The sequence below is a fragment of the Copadichromis virginalis genome, linkage group LG9, assembly GCF_057382275.1.
Source record: "Copadichromis virginalis isolate Kocher_CV1m ecotype Utaka linkage group LG9, C_Virginalis_male_GT1.1, whole genome shotgun sequence".
NCBI classification, from domain to species: domain Eukaryota; kingdom Metazoa; phylum Chordata; class Actinopteri; order Cichliformes; family Cichlidae; genus Copadichromis; species Copadichromis virginalis.
The window spans coordinates 18,304,905-18,326,987 of record NC_140626.1 but is presented as its reverse complement, the minus strand read 5'-3'; the positions used below and the strand labels follow the sequence as shown (position 1 = coordinate 18,326,987).

At 42.3% G+C, this 22,083-nt stretch overlaps 1 protein-coding gene across 2 annotated transcripts; it reads left to right on the top strand.

Moving 5' to 3' along the window:
• The first annotated feature begins 8,435 nt into the window (after positions 1-8,435).
• LOC146701703 (apolipoprotein D-like) lies at positions 8,436-15,562 on the top strand. 2 transcript variants are annotated; one of them, XM_085468013.1, is made up of 5 exons: positions 8,436-8,661; positions 13,949-14,064; positions 14,156-14,286; positions 14,483-14,568; positions 15,155-15,562. In XM_085468013.1, the coding sequence occupies exons 2-5, from the start codon at positions 13,954-13,956 to the stop codon at positions 15,385-15,387; spliced, it is 561 nt and encodes a 186-aa protein (XP_085324139.1). In that variant the 5' UTR covers positions 8,436-8,661; positions 13,949-13,953; the 3' UTR covers positions 15,388-15,562. The 2 variants fall into 2 exon arrangements, with proteins under 2 accessions (XP_085324139.1, XP_085324138.1); XM_085468012.1 differs by having other exon boundaries at positions 13,836-14,064.
• Positions 15,563-22,083: the final 6,521 nt, after the last annotated feature.

Here is a 22,083-nt window from a genome sequence, read left to right as displayed (position 1 = left end):
AGTTACTTGAAAAAAGTAATCAGTAGCTAATTACTTATTACTTCCCCCAAAAAGTAATCCCGTTACTTTACTGATTACTTATTTTCAAAAGTAATTAATTACTTAGTTACTTTTTAAAAACACGATTTACATCCTGAATAGGTGATAAAGCGATAGATCTTTCCGCCAAATTCTACTTTTTCTACATAATCCATCATACAAAATGTAATCAAGTGGAAAAGTCTCTTTTTAAAACTTGTTTTATTGGTTTAATCTTTTAACTTTATGCATTAATGTAAATGTAATTAATGTAATGTAATGTAATGTAATTATATGCAACATTCTCTGACTGGAAGAAATTTGTTTAACATTTAAACCTATTTTCTAGGTTGCAAGTAAAACACAGCAGAAAATAAATAAAATCAAAGACTAGCGGTCCTGTTGCTCTATTTTCACCTGGAAAGCAGGAGTGGGGTAGGCGGAGGTTTGCCCTGGTGCAGGTGTGCCGCAGCGGTCAGTGGAAGAATCCGCGAGTTTCTCTGTGAATTTCACATTACGTCATTGCGCACTCGGTGCTTGTTTAGGGGTTTTTTTTTCGCTGTAAAAGGAAGTTTTCTTCCCACGCACAACGGATGCTAATATTTTTGTCACTTTTTATGGAATCAAACTCAAAGTAAGGTCAGTACTTCCACGCTTTAAACGCTGCACGCTCATACTGTCTCTTGCACTTGATATATGATCCATTGTTGATCTGCACACAGCTGTTGTCACGAACATCACACTCGCTTACGTCATTGTCATGAGACATTCCTGCAAAAAAATGCTGGCATGTGATCCGTGCATCACAGTTAGTGATGTAATGTGAATTCTCTCTTGTATTTTTCCATAGACTGTTTATGAAAGGTTTGACCAAAGAGCTCACTCACTCAGCTCAGACCTCTATTAGATATCCGAGTGCCTTTATTGTAATCTCGGGCGACTTCAACCATGTATCACTGGACAATACACTACCAACATTCAGACAATATGTGGACTGTCCAACCAGGGGAGAAAAAATTCTCCCCTGGTTCTCAGCTCCTCCTCCCTCCCCCCACTTGGTAGGTCAGATCATAACCTGATTCATCTCACCCCTGCTATGTGCCAATTGTGAGGAGGGAACCTGTGACCACGAGGAGCGTTAGGAGATGGTCAGAGGAGGCCTTAGCGGAACTACAGGGCTGTTTCGAGGTGACCAACTGGGAAACACTCTGTGAGCCTCACGCTGAGGACATCAGTGGGCTTACTGAGTGTATCACAGACTACATAACTTTCTGCACCGACTCCATTGTTCCAGCTCAGACTGTTCATTGTTACCCAAATAACAAGCCGTGGGTGACTAAGGACATCAAAGCCCCCCTCAACAACAACAAGAGGGCTTTCAGAGGGGGCAATAAAGAGGAGGTGTCATGGTCCTGAGTCTGAGGACTCGGTGTTTTGTGTTTCTTTATATTATTCTTTGTTCTCGGTTATTCTGTTTTGTCTTTTGTTTAGGTTTGCTATGTGTTAGTGTTTTTGTCCATGCCTGCCTGTGTTCTCTCTGTCTGCCCATGGTGTTATTGTGTCTGCTCAGCAGGGGAGCTGAGGGAGGTGAGAAAAGAGCTAACGAGTTGAATCTGTTTTTCAATAGATTCGACACCACAGTGTCTGCTCCCACCCCCACAACCTCACCTAGGGTTGCCAACTCCCTGAAAAATAAATAAGGGACACCTCGTGGCCAGGGCCGGGCAACCCAGTTGTCTTCACCCTTCCCAGTGTGGTGAATTTTCTAGCTCTTTTTTTGTGTGTGAAATTATTATTTTTTAACCATTTGACTTGAAGTTGATTTAAGTAGATGCATATTCTTTGTGATATGAACACATATCAAACAAGTGATCATTTAGCCATTTATTTTTAGCTCAAAATGACAACATTAACACAATAAAATGGGTCTTTCTTAAACAGAAGCCTGTCATGCTTAACTTTTGAGAATATAAGTAAATCTTTCTTTAAAAGAACTCTGTCCTGCTTAACTTAAAATAATAGAAAGAAAAACATTCTTGTAACAGTGCACATTTAGTACATTTAGTACAATTGGCTTCAGTTGAGGTATTACACCACCACAGCCGCTCACACTGCTCACGCGCAAACACGTAAACGTCGGTGAAAAAGATGGAGCAGCACGGCTGTGCAGCGTGTGATCTGGACACAAGCGATGGAGGCACAACTTGTAGAACTTTGGAAAGCTCATCCGAGCCTTTTCGATGTGGCCTCACAAAATTATCACGACCACAACAATCGTGAAAATAGTGGGATTTACATTGCTGCTCAATCACAGCTGCCTGATCAATGTTTTTCATTAGCAGTTTAGCAAAGTTGATGGTGGTGGTGTGTCTGTGTGAGTGAAAGACAGAGAGAGCGAGCGACAGATTTTCTGTTATAACCTTAATTTTATGGACGCACAGGGTGAGCTCTCAGGTCGCATCAGAGCATCGGGCGGTATAGTGTGAGACCTGCATCGTGACCTACCAACTTCTAACCCCTGCGAGTAAATCGTGCAGTTTGAGCAGGAGCTGTATTGCGCGACTAAAAAAAATCGCACAGTGTATGTCCAGCTTTAGGTGTACTGTCGTCCGAGACTTGCACCGCAGTGTCGGCGTTTGTTTCCCTGTTGGCCATGCTTCTTGTTGTGGTCACCTGTTGTCTTCCGGTATTTTCTCCGCAAGCGACCTTTCCTCGACCAATGAGATGAGCGGTAATCTGAATTGTCATACTCGAATTGTCATAAGTGTGCTGTCAGCTCATTGGTCACAAAGCAGGAGAGGGGCTGGGAATTATGTTTTCAAACAAAGCGTTAATTCCATTAAAAGTTATAGACTACTTTTGATTCTCACTGTATTACGGGACAAAGTGCGTCCCTTATTAGCTCAATACGGGACGTGTACTTTTGTTTCGAAATACAGGACGATTCCGTTTTTTAAGGGACGGTTGGCAACCCTAACCTCACCTGTAGTCAGCCTGGAATCCAGAGCCACACCACTGTGCCAGCCTCTCTCTTCACATGGCGCTGTTGCCTCCTGTGAGATTCCTGACACCCCTCCCCCACCCATCACCTTCACTCAATACCAGGTTGAGATGCAAATGAGGAGACTCAACTCAGGCAAGTCTGCTGGACCAGACGGAGTGAGTCCCCTCGTCCTCAAGACCTGTGCCCCCCAGCTGTGTGGAGTCTTTCATAAACTGTGTAGGAGCCATATGAGTTGTTCCTTTCTGACTAAGTGGGTTGGTTTAAATGGACTCACTGTATTGGCCCACGGGTGTGGGGAGACCACATAAACGAGGCGGCTAGCTAGGAAGGAGGTCGGTCGGTTTGCAGAGTGAAGGAGGAAGTCCGTGGGGATCAAGGACGCATCTGTCCACTAAGTTAACTGGCGTGTTTTGTGATTCGTCTTTTGGTGGTTTGGTGTGTGAGTGAGGTAAGTAGGAGAGTCGGCCGAAGGCCTGTACAGGTCTGGTAACGGTCTCCTGCAGACTTCTTCTCATAGACCAGGGTTGGCACCGATGGAGAGCGGGAGGAGTGAGTGGAATAGTATGGATGGTAGTGAAGAGGAAGAGATTGTCCAGGGTGATGAGAATGAGTGGGAAAAAGTGGGAAAGGGGGGGAAGAGGCGCAGAGCTGGTGAAAGGAAGAGGAAAAAGAGAACTGAGGGTAGTAAGGAAGGGACTGACAGTGAAGGTAATGAAGAAGGAACGACTCAGAGTATGAATGTCATTGTCAGGTTTGAGGCAGAGGGTGTGAAGAAAATAGATCCACTTAAGCTGACAAGAGCACTTAAGGCACAAGTTGGGGAAATCAAGTATGCTAAGATACTCAGGGATGGCAATTTACTGGTGGGTTGTAACATGGAAGTGCAGGTGGAAAGATCTAGGAAACTTGTGGGGGTGTGCAAAGCCAAAGTGAAGAATACTGCAAGAGTAGGGGAAAGGAGCACTAGTGGAAATAAAGGAGTTATTGTGGGTGTGCCGTTGAATGTAAATATGAAAGAACTGATGGAGAATTTAACACTGAGAAATGGGGAAGTTAAAGGAGCAAGGAGAATGACGAGAGGTCCTGAGAAAGTAGAAACAGAAACTGTGGTGGTGGAATTTGACACGAAAGAGGTGCCAAAAGAGGTCTTCTTTGGATTAATAAGGTTCAGTGTGTGGGAGTTTGTGCCTAAACCAATGAGGTGTTTCAATTGCCAAGAATTTGGACATGTTTCCAAAGTGTGTAGAGGGAAGAGGAGATGTGCTCGATGTTCTGGTGATCATGAATGTGGGAAGTGTGGTGTGGGAGTAAAACCTAAATGCTGTACTTGTGGAGAGGAGCACAGTGTTGCTTTTTGGGGATGTGAAGTGTTGAGGCAGCAGACAGTCATTCAAAAAACCAGGGTACTGCAGAGAGTGTCATATGCAGAGGCATTGGGAAACACGGGATGGAGGAGAAACACGTAATGGTGAAGGTTATGGCAATGGTTGAAAGGAAAATAGAAGAAGAGAGGAAGAAGATGGTGACATTTATTGCGGGGGTAATAAATGCAACTTCAGATGTGAAGTCCAAGACAGAGGATCCAGATTATTGTGAAGGCGGTGTTGCAACTTTCATCCGTAAATAAAGCCGTAAATAAAGCCGGCTGAGTTGGTTGTGTCCCTGTGACGCGCCTCCAATAATCCATAATGAGTCGTACTTGTACTTTGCGCATTTATTTTAAGAACAAAACACAAACAAACATTTGCGCTTTCAATCAATTTACAAATAGCGCATGGATTAACTGGTGTGCCAAAAAATGACGGTCAACAGAAAAGTTTGCCCACAAACCACTCACCCAACACACCTGCTGCGAACACCGACATCAGGTAACTGTGACCACACCCACATACCATCACCTGAGACGCAGGTAAAGCTATACACCTGTGCCACCAAAACAAAAAGGAAAAACATAAACATTGACTTTGGCTCTTACAGGCGGCATGTCATAGTTTAGACATGAAGAATATCAGGTGGGAGGATATAAGAGGTGAACTACTTAGTCAGGCAAGTCAAGAGGGATAATGTGGTGGTTAGTTCTTATAACCATATTACTCTTACAGTGGAATGCCAGGAGTTTCTTGTCAAATGGTCAAGATTTTAAGCAGTTTATTTACGCACAGGCGGAAAAACTTGACCTAATTTGTATTCAGGAAACATACTTGAAGCCTTTTTTGGATTTGGGAAGTGGGTGTTTGGGAAGGTGAATTGGGGGAAGTTTAGTAGGGTTTGTGAGAGGAAGCTTTTACAAGTTCAAAGTCATTTGAGTGTCGAAATTATGACTCGTAAAATCAGTCAATGTATTTTAAGTGCTGCTGGGGAGGCTATTCCAAAGACAACAGGGAAAGCTAGAAGGAGAGACGTCCCATGGTGGAATGATGAATATCAGTTAGTAGTTGGAGAACGAAATGGAGCCTTTAAGTTGGTCAAACGGTCTCATAATTTTCAACACTTAATTGATTACAAAAGAGCACAAGCAAGAGTCAGAAGTACAATAAGAAGAACTAAGAGAACTTACTGGAGAGGCTTCTGTAGTACGCTTGGTAGTAATACTCAATTGGGGGAAGTGTGGGGGATGATCAGGAAAATGGGGGGTGACAGAAGAGGCTGGAGTTATCAATTCTTGAAAAGAATAGTCGAGTAGCTGTTACTGATGGGGAAAAAGCTGATTTGTTGGCAAGTACTTTTGTTGATGTACATAGTGGGAGAAATTTATCAGAGGAAAGTAAACGAGGACGTGAGAGAACTAAAGAAAGATATCTTGACGCTTTAGGGAGGAAGGACAGTACTGCGGATGTAATGGGTTGTCCCTTCTCTATTGGGGAACTGAAAAGAGCTTTGGGCAGAACTAGGAACAGTGCTCCAGGGAAGAATGAGATCAAGTGTCCACTTCCTGCTGTGACAAAACAAATTTCCCACGTGTGGGACTAATAAAGGTTCTCTTATCTTATGTTATGCTGAAACATCTAATTCAATTCAATTTTATTTATATAGCGCCAAATCACAACAAAAGTCGCCTCAAGGCGCTTCATAGATACAGAGAAAAACCCAACAATCATATGACCCCCTATGAGCAAGCACTTTGGTGACAGTGGGAAGGAAAAACTCCCTTTTAACAGGAAGAAACCTAAATCTAAGTGATGCAGCATTAAATATATTGCTAATGTTCTTTAATAAGGTATGGACAGTAGGGCGTCTCCCACGTCATGGAAAGAAGCGCTAATTGTACCAATAAAGAAACCAGGGAAAGACAATAGCGATCCTGGAAACTATAGGCCCATTGCTCTGACTTCCAATATGTGTAAACTAATGGAAAGGATGGTGAATGTGAGATTGGTTCACTTTTTGGAGTCAAGAAATGTCTTAGCACCCTGTCAGAGTGATTTTCGTAGAGGAAGAGGGCCGATGGATCCTGTCTTATGTCTGGAAGATGATATCAGGAAAGCGCAAGTTAATAAAGAGGTGGTGGTTGCTGTCTTTGATGTAGTGAGGGGGAAGAATGTTGACCATCTCGTCTGGAAACTTCAAGAGGGGATAGGTAAAGTGGGGTGTAGACTGGGGTTTAAAATTTTCTGTTGAGAAAACTAAAGTAATGTTTTTCACAAATAAGAAAATTGGGGGTAATGAATTGTTGTACTTGTATGGGAAAGAGTTAGAAAGGGTGGATTGTTTTGGTTTTTGGGTGTGGTTTTTGACAAGAGATTGACTTGGAAACATCACGTAGAGCACGTTGTGGGGAATAGTAAAAAGGTTCTTAATATTTTGAGGTGTTTAGCGGGACTGTCATGGGGTGCTAATTTTGCTGCACTTAAGAGTATTTATCTCGCGTTGATTCGATCAAGATTGGATTATGGGTGTGTGGTATATGGATCAGCGGCTAAGACTTCCTTGAAGAAGCTGGATGTAATTCAAGCTCGAGCACTGAGACTCTGCTTAGGGGCAGTTAAAACAACGCCAATATGTGCTCTACAAGTGGAATCAGGAGAAATGCCGCTGTGTATTAGAAGGCAACAGCTGTTGGTTAATTATTGGATAAATTTGAAAGGTCATGCCGAAACCCATCCTGTTAAGAAAGCGTTAGGGGCTTGTTGGGAAAGAGGGAAGGTTTTTAAAAATAGTTTTGGGTGGGTTGGAGATGATAGTGCAAGAACTTTTAAAGTGTCTGACAAAGTCTTTAATCAGACAGTGTTGTGGCCTTTACGTCCCATATGGACATTGAAGTGTCTTGTCGTGGACAGCTCTTTAACGGACACTGGAAAGCGGAAAGTGACCACAGATATTTGTCAAAAATTCTATAACAGATTGGACAGCAAATACAGTGACTTTTTACAGGTGTATACAGATGGGTCAAAAGATCCTAAGACAGAAGCAACTGGTGTAGCAGTGGTAATTCCGGTGTTGAATATCAAGATTGCGAAAAGAACATCACCCCGTCTGGGTGTATATGCAGTTGAATTGTTTGCCATACTGCAGGCTCTAGAATGGGTGGAGGACAGCAGGGTCTCAAAAGTACTGATATGCAGTGATTCATTTTCCACATTATTAAGTATTGAACAGGGTTACACAACTACCCATCAGCAAATTCTGTATGACATTCTTTTTGCTCATCATAGACTGTCTGACCAAGATAAACATGTAGTAATAATGTGGACTCCGGCTCATGTGGGTATCTTGGGTAATGAAAGCGCAGATAGGTTGGCAAAAGCAGCTGTTAAAAGAGTCGACATAGATGTACAGTTACCATTGTCAAAATCTGAAGGGAAAAGTGTAGTTTGGGCAGAAAGTCGGAACTTATGGCATGGGATAATGAAACAAAAGGGAGACATTTATATAGGGTGCAAAACACAATAGAAGCTAAGAGGAGTAGCGGATTGCAGAGACGTGATGAGGTTGTTATCAGTCGAATACGAACGGGCCACTGCTTTTTAAATGGTACTCTTTTTCAGATAGGGAAACATCCGACTGGGTTGTGTGATGGGTGCACTGATATGGAGACAGTTGAGCATGTACTCCTTAGTTGTAGGAAGTATGTAAGTCACAGGAGGGTGATGTGGGGTGAAATGAGTGGTGGAAGGGAACTTACATTTGAACAAGTGGTTAATAAGTTAAGTCATGGTGAAGGGAAAGTGGTGGCTTTTCGTTTTTTGAGAAGTACTGGTCTCATCAAGAGGATCTGAGGATTCAGGAGTGACGGATGGTTAACAGCCAGGAGATGGCAGTAATGCAACAGTTTTGGATGCAAGCTTCTTCTTCTACATTTTAATGGCGGTTGGCAAACAACTTTTAGGTGCATTTACCACCACCTTCTGGAAAGGAGTGTGGGTCAGAACGGTTTTGTAATCTACAGTCTCGGATAGGCTACGTTCACACTGTCATACCATGATCGGATATGGGTCGCATAGGGTCCAAAAAATCGGATTTGATGCGCTTTCGCCTGCAGTGTGAACGTAGCCATACACACCCGTCTTGGATGCAAGCTGCCGTTAAACTTGACTGAAGAAGAAGTGCAGGGGTGTGGGGCATGTCTCATGGGTGTGGTAGATGATAAATGTGGTTGCACTCACCTGTTCACGGCACCTGATGATGAGCAGAAAGGCAGGGTGAGCATGAAGCAAAACTTTCTGTTGCCCGCAGCTTGAATGATTTTGATGTATTTTCACTGGAACTTGATGGTTTATGTATATTTGTGCACTAATTGATGCCATAGGCCAAATTGTAAGTTGGCATTGTAATTAGTGCAGTTATTGTTGAGTTGCAGTTATTTGTTTGTGCAATCTGTGCATTTGTTTAATAGTTAATCCCATGTGCTGATTTATATATTGGACAGTTGCATGTGGAATAAAAGGAGCAAATGGTACAGAAGTGTATTTTATGCCTTTATTGTTGCGTGTCATCTGTGTCCTCATGTTTAGCCTGCCGCGGTTGGAGGAGCCGCAACAAATTGTCAACAGAAAGTGTTTTTAGGTTTTATTAGATTGTTTATATACCGGGCGATCGTGGCTCAAGAGTTGGGAGTTCGCCTTGTAATCGGAAGGTTGCCGGTTCGAGCCCCGGCTTGGACAGTCTCTGTCGTTGTGTCCCTGGGCAAGACACTTCACCCGTTGCCTACTGGTGGTGGTCAGAGGGCCCGGTGGCGCCAGTGTCCGACAGCCTCGCCTCTGTCAGTGCGCCCCAGGGTGGCTGTGACTACAATGTATGTGTGTGTGGATGACTGGATATGTAAAGCGCTTTGGGGTCCATAGGGACTAGTAAAGCGCTATATAAATACAGGCCATTTACCATATATAGATGAGTTTTATTGATGATAGTTTGCTGTTGCCTTTGTCCACGCAGCTTTTAGATTAAGCCTTTGGCTACACAAAATAGATTTCTGTCAGGAGTCATATTCCCCTGTTAGGTTTTAGCAGTACAGCTGCACAAGGCGTTGTACTGATTTGCTTTCTAGTTATTGTGCATCAGGCGGCTGAAGCCATTGGCTTGGGAGTACCGCCGCAGTTTGTGTTTAAGACAGTTTGTCTTCCTCACAGCTGACGGTATGGAGGTACATAAATACCCACCGCTAGTATGTACGGAAGACTAGGTTGAGTGAGTTAGGTTTAATAGGCAGAGGGGGATATTTCTCCTGTTAATTGTGTGTGTCCAAGGTTTATTGAAGGGAATGTCATCAAGTTGATGTGTTGGAATGAGGCTGTGTGGCATAGGTGCAGTTCAGCGTTTGGATTTTGTAATGTTGTGAAAAAAATGGAGACACACCAATTAATACAATGTGGTGATGTGGATGGAAAAAAAGATAGCCGAAACCGACTGCTAAGGCGTTGGAGAATCAGATTGAAAGACTTCAAACAGAACATCCCACTAAGATTAATAAAATTAAAAAGGTCATAAAGGTTATTAAAGAATTAAAGCAATCTGAAGATAATGTTTCCACTGTTCAGGCTCAGAGAATTTGTCTGTGTTGCTTAATGAGGCAACTCGTCTGCATGAAACCTTGCTTCCTTTGCTTCCTCAATAAGAGCAAGAAAAACAAACTGCTTGGTTTAGAAGTGTGCGAGCACATAATACTGAGTTTATGGAAGAGATAAAGAAATGGCTTCATGATGCAAAGGGAAACCTGCAGAGTAGAAATCAGGTGTCTGAGCTTGATTTGCCACATTTAAATCCACCTGGTGTTGAGTCTTCTGATGTATTACCTGCTGGAAATGGTTCTGGTGCTTCTAGGCACGCCGGGAATGTTGGTAAAGGTGCTGCGATAGATGATGTTAATCAAAGTGATAGCATCTCTAATGTTGCAAGCAGAAGTTGTAGGAAAAGTAAATCATCACTCAGTGGCTCAATGGTTTCATCTGCCTTGTCAGCACTCATAATGGCAGAAGCTGACATGGCTGCCCTTCTTGTTCGACAGAGGTTGTTGAAAGAAAAGCATGCTTTGGAAGAACAAATACAGCTTAAGAAAAGAAAGGAGCTGCTTGACTTAGAAACTGAAATAGCAGCCTCAGCAGCAAAGGTGAATGTTTTAAAAGCTTCTGAAATGTCCCGAGTCTCAAGTGCTGTTAATGGTAAATCTGATGGAATGAATTCGTATTTAGAACGAGAGCAGGGGCGTTTAGGCATTTTAAATCCTAATGCTCCGACGTTCAATACTGTGTTACCAGAGCGACCATATCAGGGTGTTGATGAAAGTGATCATCAAGCACATGTATTGGATGTGAGGCCCAAGGTTAATATTTCTCAGCCTAAGGTCGTTTTGTTGGAACAGTCAGAGGCGAAGTTATATCAAGTATTTCCAGGTGCAGTTTCAACTACTCAGATGATGTCGCAGTCTCACGCACAATCAAAACCTCTTACACATACAATGCAAGTTGGTGAGGGTCATGATCATCTAGTCAGTTTTGAAGAAACAAAATGAAATTACAAGTTTATTGGCTGAGCAGCAGTCTCTGTTTTTGCTACCAAGGCGTGACATTCAGTTATTTGATGGCGATCCTTTGCAATATCAAACATTTATGAGAGCTTTTGAGCACATGGTGGAGAGTCAAGCTCACAGTGCTAAGGATTGTTTATATGTTCTCGAGCAATATACTAGAGGCCATCCAAGAGAAATGGTCAGAAGCTGTCAGTATATGCCTGCTGAGTATGGATATGCTAAAGCTAAATCTTTGCTCCAAGAGAACTTTGGCAATTCGCTGAAAATCGCTGCTGCCTACATTGAAAGGGTCAGTAAATGGCCACCTATAAAATCTGATGATGTGAAGGCTTTGCAGGAATATGGGTTTTTATTAAGGCAATGTTGTAATGCAATGGGAGACGTTGAGTCCTTGCATGAGTTGGATGTCTCTGCTAATATGCAAGCAGTTATAAAGAAGTTGCCTTATAAGCTCAGGGATAAGTGGAGGAATGTTGTCTGCGATCTGCAGGAGAGGTTTCAACGTAAAGTGGTTTTTTGTGATGTTGAGTTTGTCGAAAGGCAAGTTAAGATCACAAGTGACCCATTGTTTGGAGATATACAGGATCCTCTGACAGCCATCAGAAAAGAGGCTAGGAATGGTAAGTCTCAGTTTTACCCTAAGGCTAAGCGGAGTAGTTTTGCTACTACTGTGGCCAAGGTGGAAGGGAAGATTGAGCCAGTATTGAGGCGAGAGAGTGGTTCAGTTGTGACCAAGGTTTGCTTGTTTTGTGGAGCAGGGCATATGTTGGATTTGTGTCCTTCATTTGAAAGAAAGTTGCACTTTGAAAGATTATCTTTTTTGAAAGAGAATGGCGTGTGTTTTGGTTGTCTGCGCATTGGGCACAGAAGCAAGGACTGTAGGAAACGTCTCTTGTGTAAAGTCTGTAAACAGAAACACCCCACACTCTTACATATCCACTCCAAGCAGAGGGAAAGTGTTTCAGTGCAAACTATAGGAGGGAGAGAGCCACCAGATAAAGGTCCTTCATGTGCGGTGCAAAGCAGTGGTGTTACTGGGGCCAGTGAGCAAAATAGTGCTCTGTCCATAATACCAGTTAGAGTGAAGGCCAAGAAAGGTAATCAGTCACTGATAACCTATGCTTTCCTAGATCCTGGGAGCTCAGCTTCATTTTGTACTGAAGGGCTCATGAATAGACTGAATCTTTCAGGAAGGAAAACTGGCATTCTTTTGCGGACAATGGGTCAGGAGAAAATGGTCAGTAGTTATGTTGTTTCAGATTTGGAAGTAGCTGGTTTGGATTTAGATCACTACTGTGACTTGCCTGACTTATTTACTCAGAAAAGCATGCCTGTTCATCAATGTAATATTCCCCGACAGGAAGATCTCGACAGATGGCCACATTTGTGCCATATTAAGATACTGGAGATAAATTCCGGGGTAGACCTGTTGATCGGGACTAATGTGCCCAAGGCTTTAGAGCCATGGGAGGTTGTTAGAAGTCAGGATGGAGGTCCCTGTGCAGTAAAAACTATGCTGGGTTGGACGGTGAATGGTCCTCTCAGAGAGGATTGTAAGACTGACATTTTTGATGTGAGTGTCAATAGGATTTCCGTGGCAAGATTGGATGAGCTGTGGGAACGTCAAATGAAGGCTGATTTTCCAGAATGTATTCAGGATGAGCAGTTTGCTTTGTCTAGAGAAGATCAGCAGTTTATGAAGTCAGTGATGGATTCTGTTAAGTTGGTTGATGGTCATTACACCATTGGTTTACCTTTTAGGTGCAATCAGGTAAAAATGGATGATTCCTGGTTGTCAGGGCCAAAGTTTCTTGCTCAACCAGAAATTAATTGGCCAGTGAACCTTGATTTTTGGAAAGATCTCTTCAAATGATCCAGAGATTAAAATGGCCGTTTTAGTTAATGCTGTTGATGCAAATGAATACAAAGATGGTGCGATGAAGTTAATTATTTTTCTTCGTGGACTCGTCTGAAAAAGATGGTTGCATGGATTCTTAGATTCAAAGATTTATTATTTTTCTTCGTGGACTCGTCTGAAAAAGATGGTTGCATGGATTCTTAGATTCAAAGATTTGCTGCAGGAACTTAGTAAAAAGAGGAAACGGCTGAAAGAGAGCTTTGCGTCTAGCGTGACTAAAGAAAATCTTGAGGAAAATCTTAAAAGAGAGTTGCAAACTGTCAAGGACCATGCTGCTAAAGGATTTCTCTCGGTAAAAGAACTTAACAAGGCAGAGAATGCAGTTCTTTGTTTTTGTCAAAGGAGGAGATATTCAGATGAGATCAGTAGGTTGCAGAGGGGTGAAAAGGTGAAGAAGAGTAGTGAGCTCTATAGGCTTAATCCTAAGCTTGAGAATGGTGTGTTGAGAGTGGGAGGTAGGCTTAGTAGAGCAGCTACCAATTCAGTTTTTCTTTCCTTCTAACCTGAAATTCCGATTTAAATATTTTGAGCTTTGTTATTTACATAATGCTGAACATAAGGAGAATCTTGAAAGGTTTCGTGTGAAACCAGAAGAACAGGTGTAGCATTGTGTGATTTTTCTGCAAAGATTGAAAGCCCACACAGAGAGATGAAGAGATTCCTAACATTGCACATTACCTTCAAGTCATTACTTAAACGACTACAGGCATAAAAACATTATTCAGCAACTCGCATCATAAAATAAGTCTGAGAATAATGTGGGGTGTTTTGTAACCCTTACACTATACACAAGCAACAAGGGTTTGTCATTTCTCTTAAAAAAAAAAAAAAAAAAAGTGATTCCCCTTACTTCATGTCAGAATCGAGGATGTTGTGTTTTGTCTGAAAACTTGTTGAGTGACATTTTTTTTGTTTCATTGGTGTGCCACAAGGGTTGCCTAATCACATGAGCCCCACCTTGTTAATAACAAAGTGGACACAAACGATGAGCTTTAGGCACACCCGTGCAGCATAACGTCAAGTAATCTTCCCCGATCTCCTGAAGGAAGCATGTCTCCTGTCTACTTTCTCCTCCTGCTGGTCCCTGTGATCTCGGCTCAGACTTTTCACTGGGGTCCCTGCCCTACTCCAAAGGTGCAATCTGACTTCATCCTTGAACCGGTGAGCACAAATAGCATAATATTTTTGGTTTACTGTCTATGTATACTCGGTATATAAAGAGTTTGAACTAATGGCTTGTCTTTGTTTACAGTACCTGGGAGAGTGGTACGAGATTGAGAAGCTGCCTGCTTACTTTGCAATAGGAGAGTGCGTCCGGGCAAACTATTCTATGAGGGAAGATGGGACTGTGCGAGTACTGACCTCTCAGGTGTTAAACGTACGGTAAGTGATGAAGGATTGGGCCATATGCTGATTCAGCAGGGCAAAATTTATCTTTAACTTATTCTGTCTGTCTGCCAGTGTGGCAGATTAGATCAGGAGACTCGTACCACTGTGTTGTCTGTGTGGTAGACTTAAAATTCTGGGAAATAATTAGTCTTTTAATATATAATGTTGTGCACATGTTTGTATGTCTCAGGAATGGCGGTAGGTGGGTTGTAGAGGGGACAGCCAAAGTCATGGAACCAAAAGAACCAGCCAAGCTTGGAGTCCAGTTCACATCTTGTAAGTACCCATCTTATCAACTTCTTTTATAACAGTGTTTTTCTTTATCTGTTTTTGCTTTTCTTTTTTTTGCTTGCCTTTTATTCTCATAAGGATGATCAGGCTCTTAAAAGTTGTATGGCATGTCTGTATTGGCTTAATTTTTCTTTTGGAAATTGTTGCTTGATTTAGGCTATAACAAGCTTACTTTTGCACTTTTTAGGACAAGGTGTTGAATAAATAATCTAACACTGCTCGTATGTTAGCATGCTAACAGTAGTATTTACGTTAAAAAACCGTGACACCAAACACGTGATCACTATTCTTACTGTAGCCTAATGAATGCCCAAATCATCATCATGTAGATTATACTGCCACTTATATAAGTAAAAATTTGACATGAAATCTTTCTGAAAATGTTGTCATGTAATCAAAGTATTATAGTCTATGCTGCCCAAAGAGAGGAGCAAATATGGCTACATAGAAATGTACAATATGTATTGAAGAAATCTCTCTTTACAGCCTGTCAACTTTAAATGGAAAATTGTATTGTTTTGTTCATTTTTGTCTGAGTATCTTTGATTTTTTTTTTTTTTTTGGTTTCCAGTTCTTCCCTACTCTCCATACTGGGTTGTGTCGACTGACTACACCACCTATTCTGTAGTGTACTCCTGCACAGACATCTTTAAGAGATTCCATTTCAACTACGCCTGGATTTTCTCACGGTCGCCCACCTTGCCCTGCGTAATTGTGGCTTATGCTAAAAAGCTGCTGAATGAAGAAGGAATCAACACTTCCAAGATGACCTACACAGATCATAACTGTGAATTGTGTAACTGAGGTCTAATACAGATGTTCATTAGAGTTTTCCTTCCTGAATATTTTATATAAACTACTCAGTTTACCTGTATTACTCTGTGGCCTTTTAATCCTTTGAATTCTTTAGGGCCAGAGAATTTTGTCACAATTTTAGTACATTTTTCACTTAAATGATAAGTTACATCTAAAATATTCATTTGGGGGAATTGTAAAATTATGATATTATTTTATGCCATGTTATACCCCTAATTAAAGATTGTGAATTATTATGTAGTTTTAGTTTGCATTATTCTCCTGAATTAGAAGAAGCTGATAACTATTGCATTAGTTAAACTGATTTGCATTACATTAAATTGCTGACTTGTTGTGAATGAATGATATTGTTTTATGATGCATTATATTGCTGAGTTATAAGAAATACTGTTCGCAGAAGGTTATTGTCTAATTTGTCTGAGTAGAAGAGAACAGAGTGTGCTGGAGTTTTCTGCCCCATTTCAGCAGGAGCAGATAAACCGGGAGCCAAGGTCGTAGCTCAGGCGCTGTGTGAGAGAGAGCATGTGAATGTTTAGGCTTTTTATGATAAGGTGGAGGCACCAGAGGCTATAAAAGTTTGAGCAATGCTCCACCATTTTGAGATTTTGAGGCTGTCTGCATCAGTGTCCATCTCCCACGTGTGTGTGATCATTAAATCATCGTTTGACTCAACCCGGCCGGACCAGTGTTGTTATTGTGGTTTTTTTCTCTTGTCTCCATCCCCAATATTTTGAACCTTAACAGCTTGGGGGCTCGTCCTGTGGTATTGGGGTGGAATTTAAAAGTTTGGACGGTCCGAGGTTGTCGAACGGACAGGCACGAGCCAGTGGTCTGATGTGAGTGGACAAAAGCCGGCTTATCTAAAGGTAAGGCACTACCTGTTGAATTATTTCCAAAATGTGCCAAATTGGATATGACTAAATTAAAGTCTACTCACTGAAATTACTGGTAGAGTGTCTGTTTTGATTTTGATGAGAATCACCGTGTGTTATGCAGTTAAAGTTGCTTAAGAGTATTTAATGAAGTTGAAGAAATATGAAACTGTTCCCAGAAGTAACAGAGAATGTTGGGTTTGAGTCCCTGGATATTGAGCTGAAGGCTCAGGTAGTTTGGTAGGGAAATTAGGACAGAAACTGTTCCCAGAAGTAACAGACTGTTTAATTGGTCGTAAAAAAGTTATCTATCTTCGGTGAGACCCGTTATGGTAAAATTTTTCAAAATCTGTTAGGTTAAAATTATTATAGGACGGCAGCCCAGAAGTCTGCTAAGAAGCACATAGCCCGGGGGTTACGCCCCCTCCTGGCCGTGGACGCGCGGTCTTGACCTGTCGGCGAACAGGGTTAGTTCAGTTTGGTTTAACTGTGGGGTACAGGGCATCCTGAAATAAGCTAGGAGTTACCGAGTCTCCTCATCGTTTAAAACGGTGTCATGTGCTTGTTTGGACAAAGTTAAATTGAGTTAGGGATTTAGAAGTTAGGTCAGAAACTGTTCCCAGAAGTAACAGATACTGTTTGATTACAAAAAAGTGAGACTTTCTTCGGTGAGACCCGTTATTTTAAATTTGTCGAAATTTGTTAGGTGCTGAATCTGTCAGGCCTGTCAGTGATTGTAAATATAAGACGTCTTTAAAATAGAAGAGTTTTGTCTGAGCTTTGTGTGACCCTGTGTGTGACGACAGCGCACTGCAGCGCTGCGAGCTATTTTTAGACGGTGTGTGAACATGCAAATGAGCTGTGACGCGCACAGAGGACTTTGCTTCCTGTTTAGCGTGTTTTTGAGTTTTATAATTTTGATTTGCAAACAATGATACATGCCTGTAAGTAAAACGCTGATTTTGCTGATTATGATACTACAAATAAGGTGTTGAATGACTAGGGTGTGAATGATGTTGGAGTTTAAAGCGGAAACTCAGAGAGGAGTGTGCTGGGAGACTGGCATGTAGTCTGCAGTGCAAAGGTGGGCGTCTTGCCTGCTAGTCTATTTAACAGTGATGAAAATGATATTAAATAAATCTCTGTGTGTTGATACAGGTGGCTATGGGGCTGGACCAACTGCCCCCACAAGCACGGCGGCCGAAGCAAAATTATAGTAATGGAAACCAAACTCAGCAAGAATCAGCAGCTGTGGAAAAGACAGCAGCTAGCAGAAAATTAAAGGAGAAATTAAGAGAAGTTTTACACATAAAATTGCGGCCAACAGACTTGTGGAGGTTGGGAAGGCGCCTGGAGCATCACAACAAGAAGGTGAAACAAAAACACACACAAGCAGAGAAATGTGAGAGAGAGGCACGTGCTAGAGAAATGCCTCGTTTGAGAAAAAACGTTAAATTAGCCCATCTACAAACACACATACACGCAATGAAGAAACAGCTTACACCCATGAACACGTGAAGATTTTCCAGCAAGTTTAAAGCAGTGAAGCTTAACATACACCCGCCGTTACACAATAAAGTTTATCCACTACTAACAAATAAACCCTCTGGGTTGCAGGACAACAACTTAACTTCAAAAAAAAAAAAAAAAATCACAACCAGTGATAACACGACAAATTTAGTGGTTAATAAAAGTCAAATTGTGACATGTTTTCTTCTGATTGATTAATACAAGTGATTACTGAATGAAAGAAAATTCCATTTTTGTGCTTTAAACATGATCTTAAGAATTTTAACATGTACCTGTGTTGTCCTGTCAGCTTGGTGGGTTATGAGAGGATTATATGGTGAGAAAAAACAAAAAAAAGGGGGAGAGAAGGCTGACACAGGGCCTGGTCCCGTTGTTTTTCCCCTCTCTGAGTAACACAGCCAATACAACATGATTTTCCTGTTCGTTTGTTTTTGTTTTTGTTTTGTTTTGTTTTTTCTCTTTATGCTTGATTACAGGCTGCTTTGTCGGCCCGGAAAAGCCGAGGCTGACCCTGGACTCCTGCTCTCTCCTCTACCATCTTTGATGTGACCCTGACCAAATGCTAAAGCAGCTGAACCCGCAACAACAACTTGAAACTGTCAACAGTGCTGCAGGAAAACGATCTCAGGCAGCAGAGACGGAGAGAGTTAAATCCAAGGCCCGTTTCACTACACGGGGAGATTTCTGTCAGCGTCTTTTCTTTCTGAGAAGACTGAGAAAGGCCTGGCTCCCACCACCGATTCTGACCACCTTATATAAAGGAATTATTGAGAGCATCCTGAGCAGCTATATCACTGTCTGGTTCGGGAACAGCACTATGCCGGACAGACAAGCTCTACAGAGGGTTGTGCAATCAGCTGAGCGCACCATCCGCTCCGAGCACCCTGACCTGCACTCAATCTACAGCAGGCGGTGCTGGACCAAGACCAGGAAGATCGTGAAAGACCTCAGCCATCCCAACAACAGACTGTTCTCTCTGTTGCTGTGTACGTGACAAATAAACATCTGGATTTGGAAAACGAGGCACTCGCAAAGCCACCAGCATTGTGCCTGATCGGACACACCCCTCTCACACACTCTTCACACTCTTGCCATATGGAAAAAGACAGCTTCAGCTGACAGAGCTGTAACGAGACGCCCATTAAGCCCAGATGAAAAGTGAGGCCGAGCAAAACCATGCTGACCTTAACCACTCTGCATTAAAACTGTGCAGGACAGTGACGGACCAACAATGACCATCGGGCAGCAAGAAGGGCGTGCCAGAGACAGGAGGAGTAACTGAGGTCAGAGGCACCTCAGAATGGACAAAACACCAGGAGAAAATAAGCTGAAGGCACAGGTGTCGGGGCTCGGCCAGGAGCTGACCTCTGAGAAGAGCCGAACAGCAGAGCCGCAAAAGGCCGTGGAGCAAAGCAAGGAAAACATCAATGGACTTAAATCTGATTTCTACGGAAAAGACTCTGAGGTTTCTGCCCTCAATAAGACCTCGAGGCATCAGAGCAGAAACTGAGCATGGCCCAGGAGGAGCTAGCTGAAAATCGAACCCATCAGGCTTGGAGTCCAAGACACCGGACTTGAAATCAGGCCGGAGCATCCTGGAGCTAGATGAGCAGTGTGATTTGTCCGGTCTGCTATGGAGCGAACGTTAGGGGGATGGCTTCCTGTCGCCTCTGCCGTCCTCCGATCGCTCAGCGTCCTGGGCTGCCCAGCTCTGGACTGAACGCTCGGGCCGAGACACCCAAACAACCATGGACTCCATTCCCCTGGAATGGGACCACGACTACGACCTCAGCCGTGGGCTTGAGAGTGCAAGCAGGGATCCCAGAGAGCCTTGAGGCCTGTGTTAAACTAACAGAACAAAGATTGAGGTCTTCCACTGGGGAGGTGGAAGCTGCAGACTCTCCTATACACCTTCTGGATGTCAGCCGTTCCACCTGCAAACAAACGGACAGCAGTCGCACTTCTGCAAGCAACAAACGGACATCCAGACAATTGAGCTGCGTATCAAAACCCTGAAGGAAGACCGAAGCAAAAGGGTCAAGTTAAGGAGGAGCGAAATAAGGAGAAGATGCTGGACACTGGAGAAAAGGACTGCCTCAATTGGGGCCAGAACCAGTATGGACAGAACTCTGAGCAGCAGCACCAATGGATGCAAACAGACTGAAAAGGAGGAGGGCAGGACCCAGGGCACGCTTCAGGCCGTGGTTTACCCAGAACACTACAACAGGAAAGTGATGAACACAAACACCCACACAAACACACACATCTACATGCACCGACTCAGAGTGAAAAGAAACATACATATGAACATATGCACTCGTTGATTGAGGGAGAAATGACTCTCTCACACACACACACACACACACACACACACACACACACACACACACACACACACACACACACACACATTAAAATGTTGATTCAATGAACTGAGAAGTGATCCACACACACACACGCTGATGCAATGAAGAATGCTTTACTAACAAATGCTGCACACAAACATCCAAATACGGAGTTGGTTACAACAGCAAGAACTGATTGATTATTTATTGCTTAAATGTATTTCATGCCACGCAGAGGGCATTTGTGTAGATTTAGAGGACATGGTCTGAAGCACTTTGATAATGAAAACAATGTCTGTGCGTGATGTCTGTTTATGGCTCAAAGCCTCCACTGAATTGTTTACTGTGCTTCACACAGTCTAACAAGGAGCAGTGGTACAGAGCGAAAATGATGAATGAATGGTGTGAGTTTTATTTCGAAGAGATTATGAAAAGGTTGTGTTGATTCAACTTAGTTGTTTACGTTTTTGCCAAAGTAAAGAGTTGGTGTGTAACTAGTGTCCACTATTGAGTCAAGTAAATCCAACATGTTTTGTTGGTGCAAAAAGGAGTTTTGGTTGATCTTTGGGTTTTGTTTGATACTAGGTTGATTCCATCAGTGAGGTTTGGATTGTTTTCTTTCTCTGAGAGAGAAAAGGATGGTTTTATGCTTGGGCATGTTTGTAATGGGCCCCGGTATCTGTTATTATATGAGTGTTTTATTGTTTACGTTTGTTTTTGCTTTTGTTACAGTGCACTGAGATAAGAACATCTGAGAGGTGTGATCCACCGGTGGTGATATTTTGGTATTTTGTAAGTTCCTGATTTAACAAATCAGCTCTTTAATCCAGGCCTGAGAGATTGAACTTTAAAGCGCTATAAAATATTCTTATTGAAAACAGTCGCAAAGTATTTTTTCTCCATGATTATAATGAGCTTGGGAGAAAATTCACTTATATGGGACACTGATCCTGAAGCCTAAAAGGATTGCAGCGAGTCAATCCAGTCCAAAGAAGGAAAAACAAACAAGGAGCTGTTTCCTTTAAAATGATGACGTCATCTTGCTGGTGATGGAGCCTCGAATAGGCTGCGCGTGAGACTCCATTATCAGCAACTTTTGGTATGAATGTGTGTGGATGTATGCATATGACTGACGACTAAAAGTTTAACTGACTTGATACTGAGACAAAAACGGTGCTGACTTTAGGATTATTGAATGTCCACAGACAATTCACCCAGCCTGTAAAAGAAGGGTGGATGTTTTGTTTTGCTTTGTTTTGTCTGCAAGAACAGAAGAATGACAGAGACTAAAGAGCTGTAGCTTCACAGCAGTGTGAACTGCAGACTGAACCCTTTGGTTGCTAATTTTGAGCTACTGATGTTTGCATTAAGGAAATTGTGTTTTAGTAGCTGTGTTTTAATTAAGGTATTACATTATATTGTTGGGAATATTAAATGCTAAAGTGAAGAAAAGGTTTGATCCCACTCATGACTGAGCATGTTATTATTAACCATAGTGGGTCACTATAGAGAGTCAATTAATTTTAGAAAAAAAAACAAACAAACAAACAAAAAACCCTCCACCGAGGTCTATGAATAAGAGGGGAATGATAGACAGCCACACTCAAAATGGAGATATGTAATGATAAACACTGGTCCCCGTCTTTTGGGCGCTCTCTTGAAGTAGTCAACAATTTAAAAGTAAGATAAAATAACAGGGGCATGTGCTGAGGGGTGGTGCTGCACAAGAACAAGAGTAAAATAAAGAAAATATTGTTTTTAGAAGTGCAAATTAAAATGTACCATTACACTCAGAGGATCAATATGAAGCTTGATATTTGTTAATTTTGAATGAAGTACATGACTGGTGACTGTTCTGTCCTGAGCTTTTGTTTTTACAGCACCCGCTTGATCACACCAACAGTTTCTCGCCACCGAAGAGGGGTACTTGCAAAAAA

Coding starts and splice junctions, on each gene's coding strand:
- LOC146701703 (XM_085468013.1), top strand. CDS start 13,954: ATGTCTCCTGTCTACTTTCTCCTCCTGCTGGTCCCTGTGATCTCGGCT. Junction 14,065..14,155: donor CTGACTTCATCCTTGAACCG/GTGAGCACAAAT, acceptor CTTTGTTTACAG/TACCTGGGAGAGTGGTACGA. Junction 14,569..15,154: donor TGGAGTCCAGTTCACATCTT/GTAAGTACCCAT, acceptor TTTGGTTTCCAG/TTCTTCCCTACTCTCCATAC.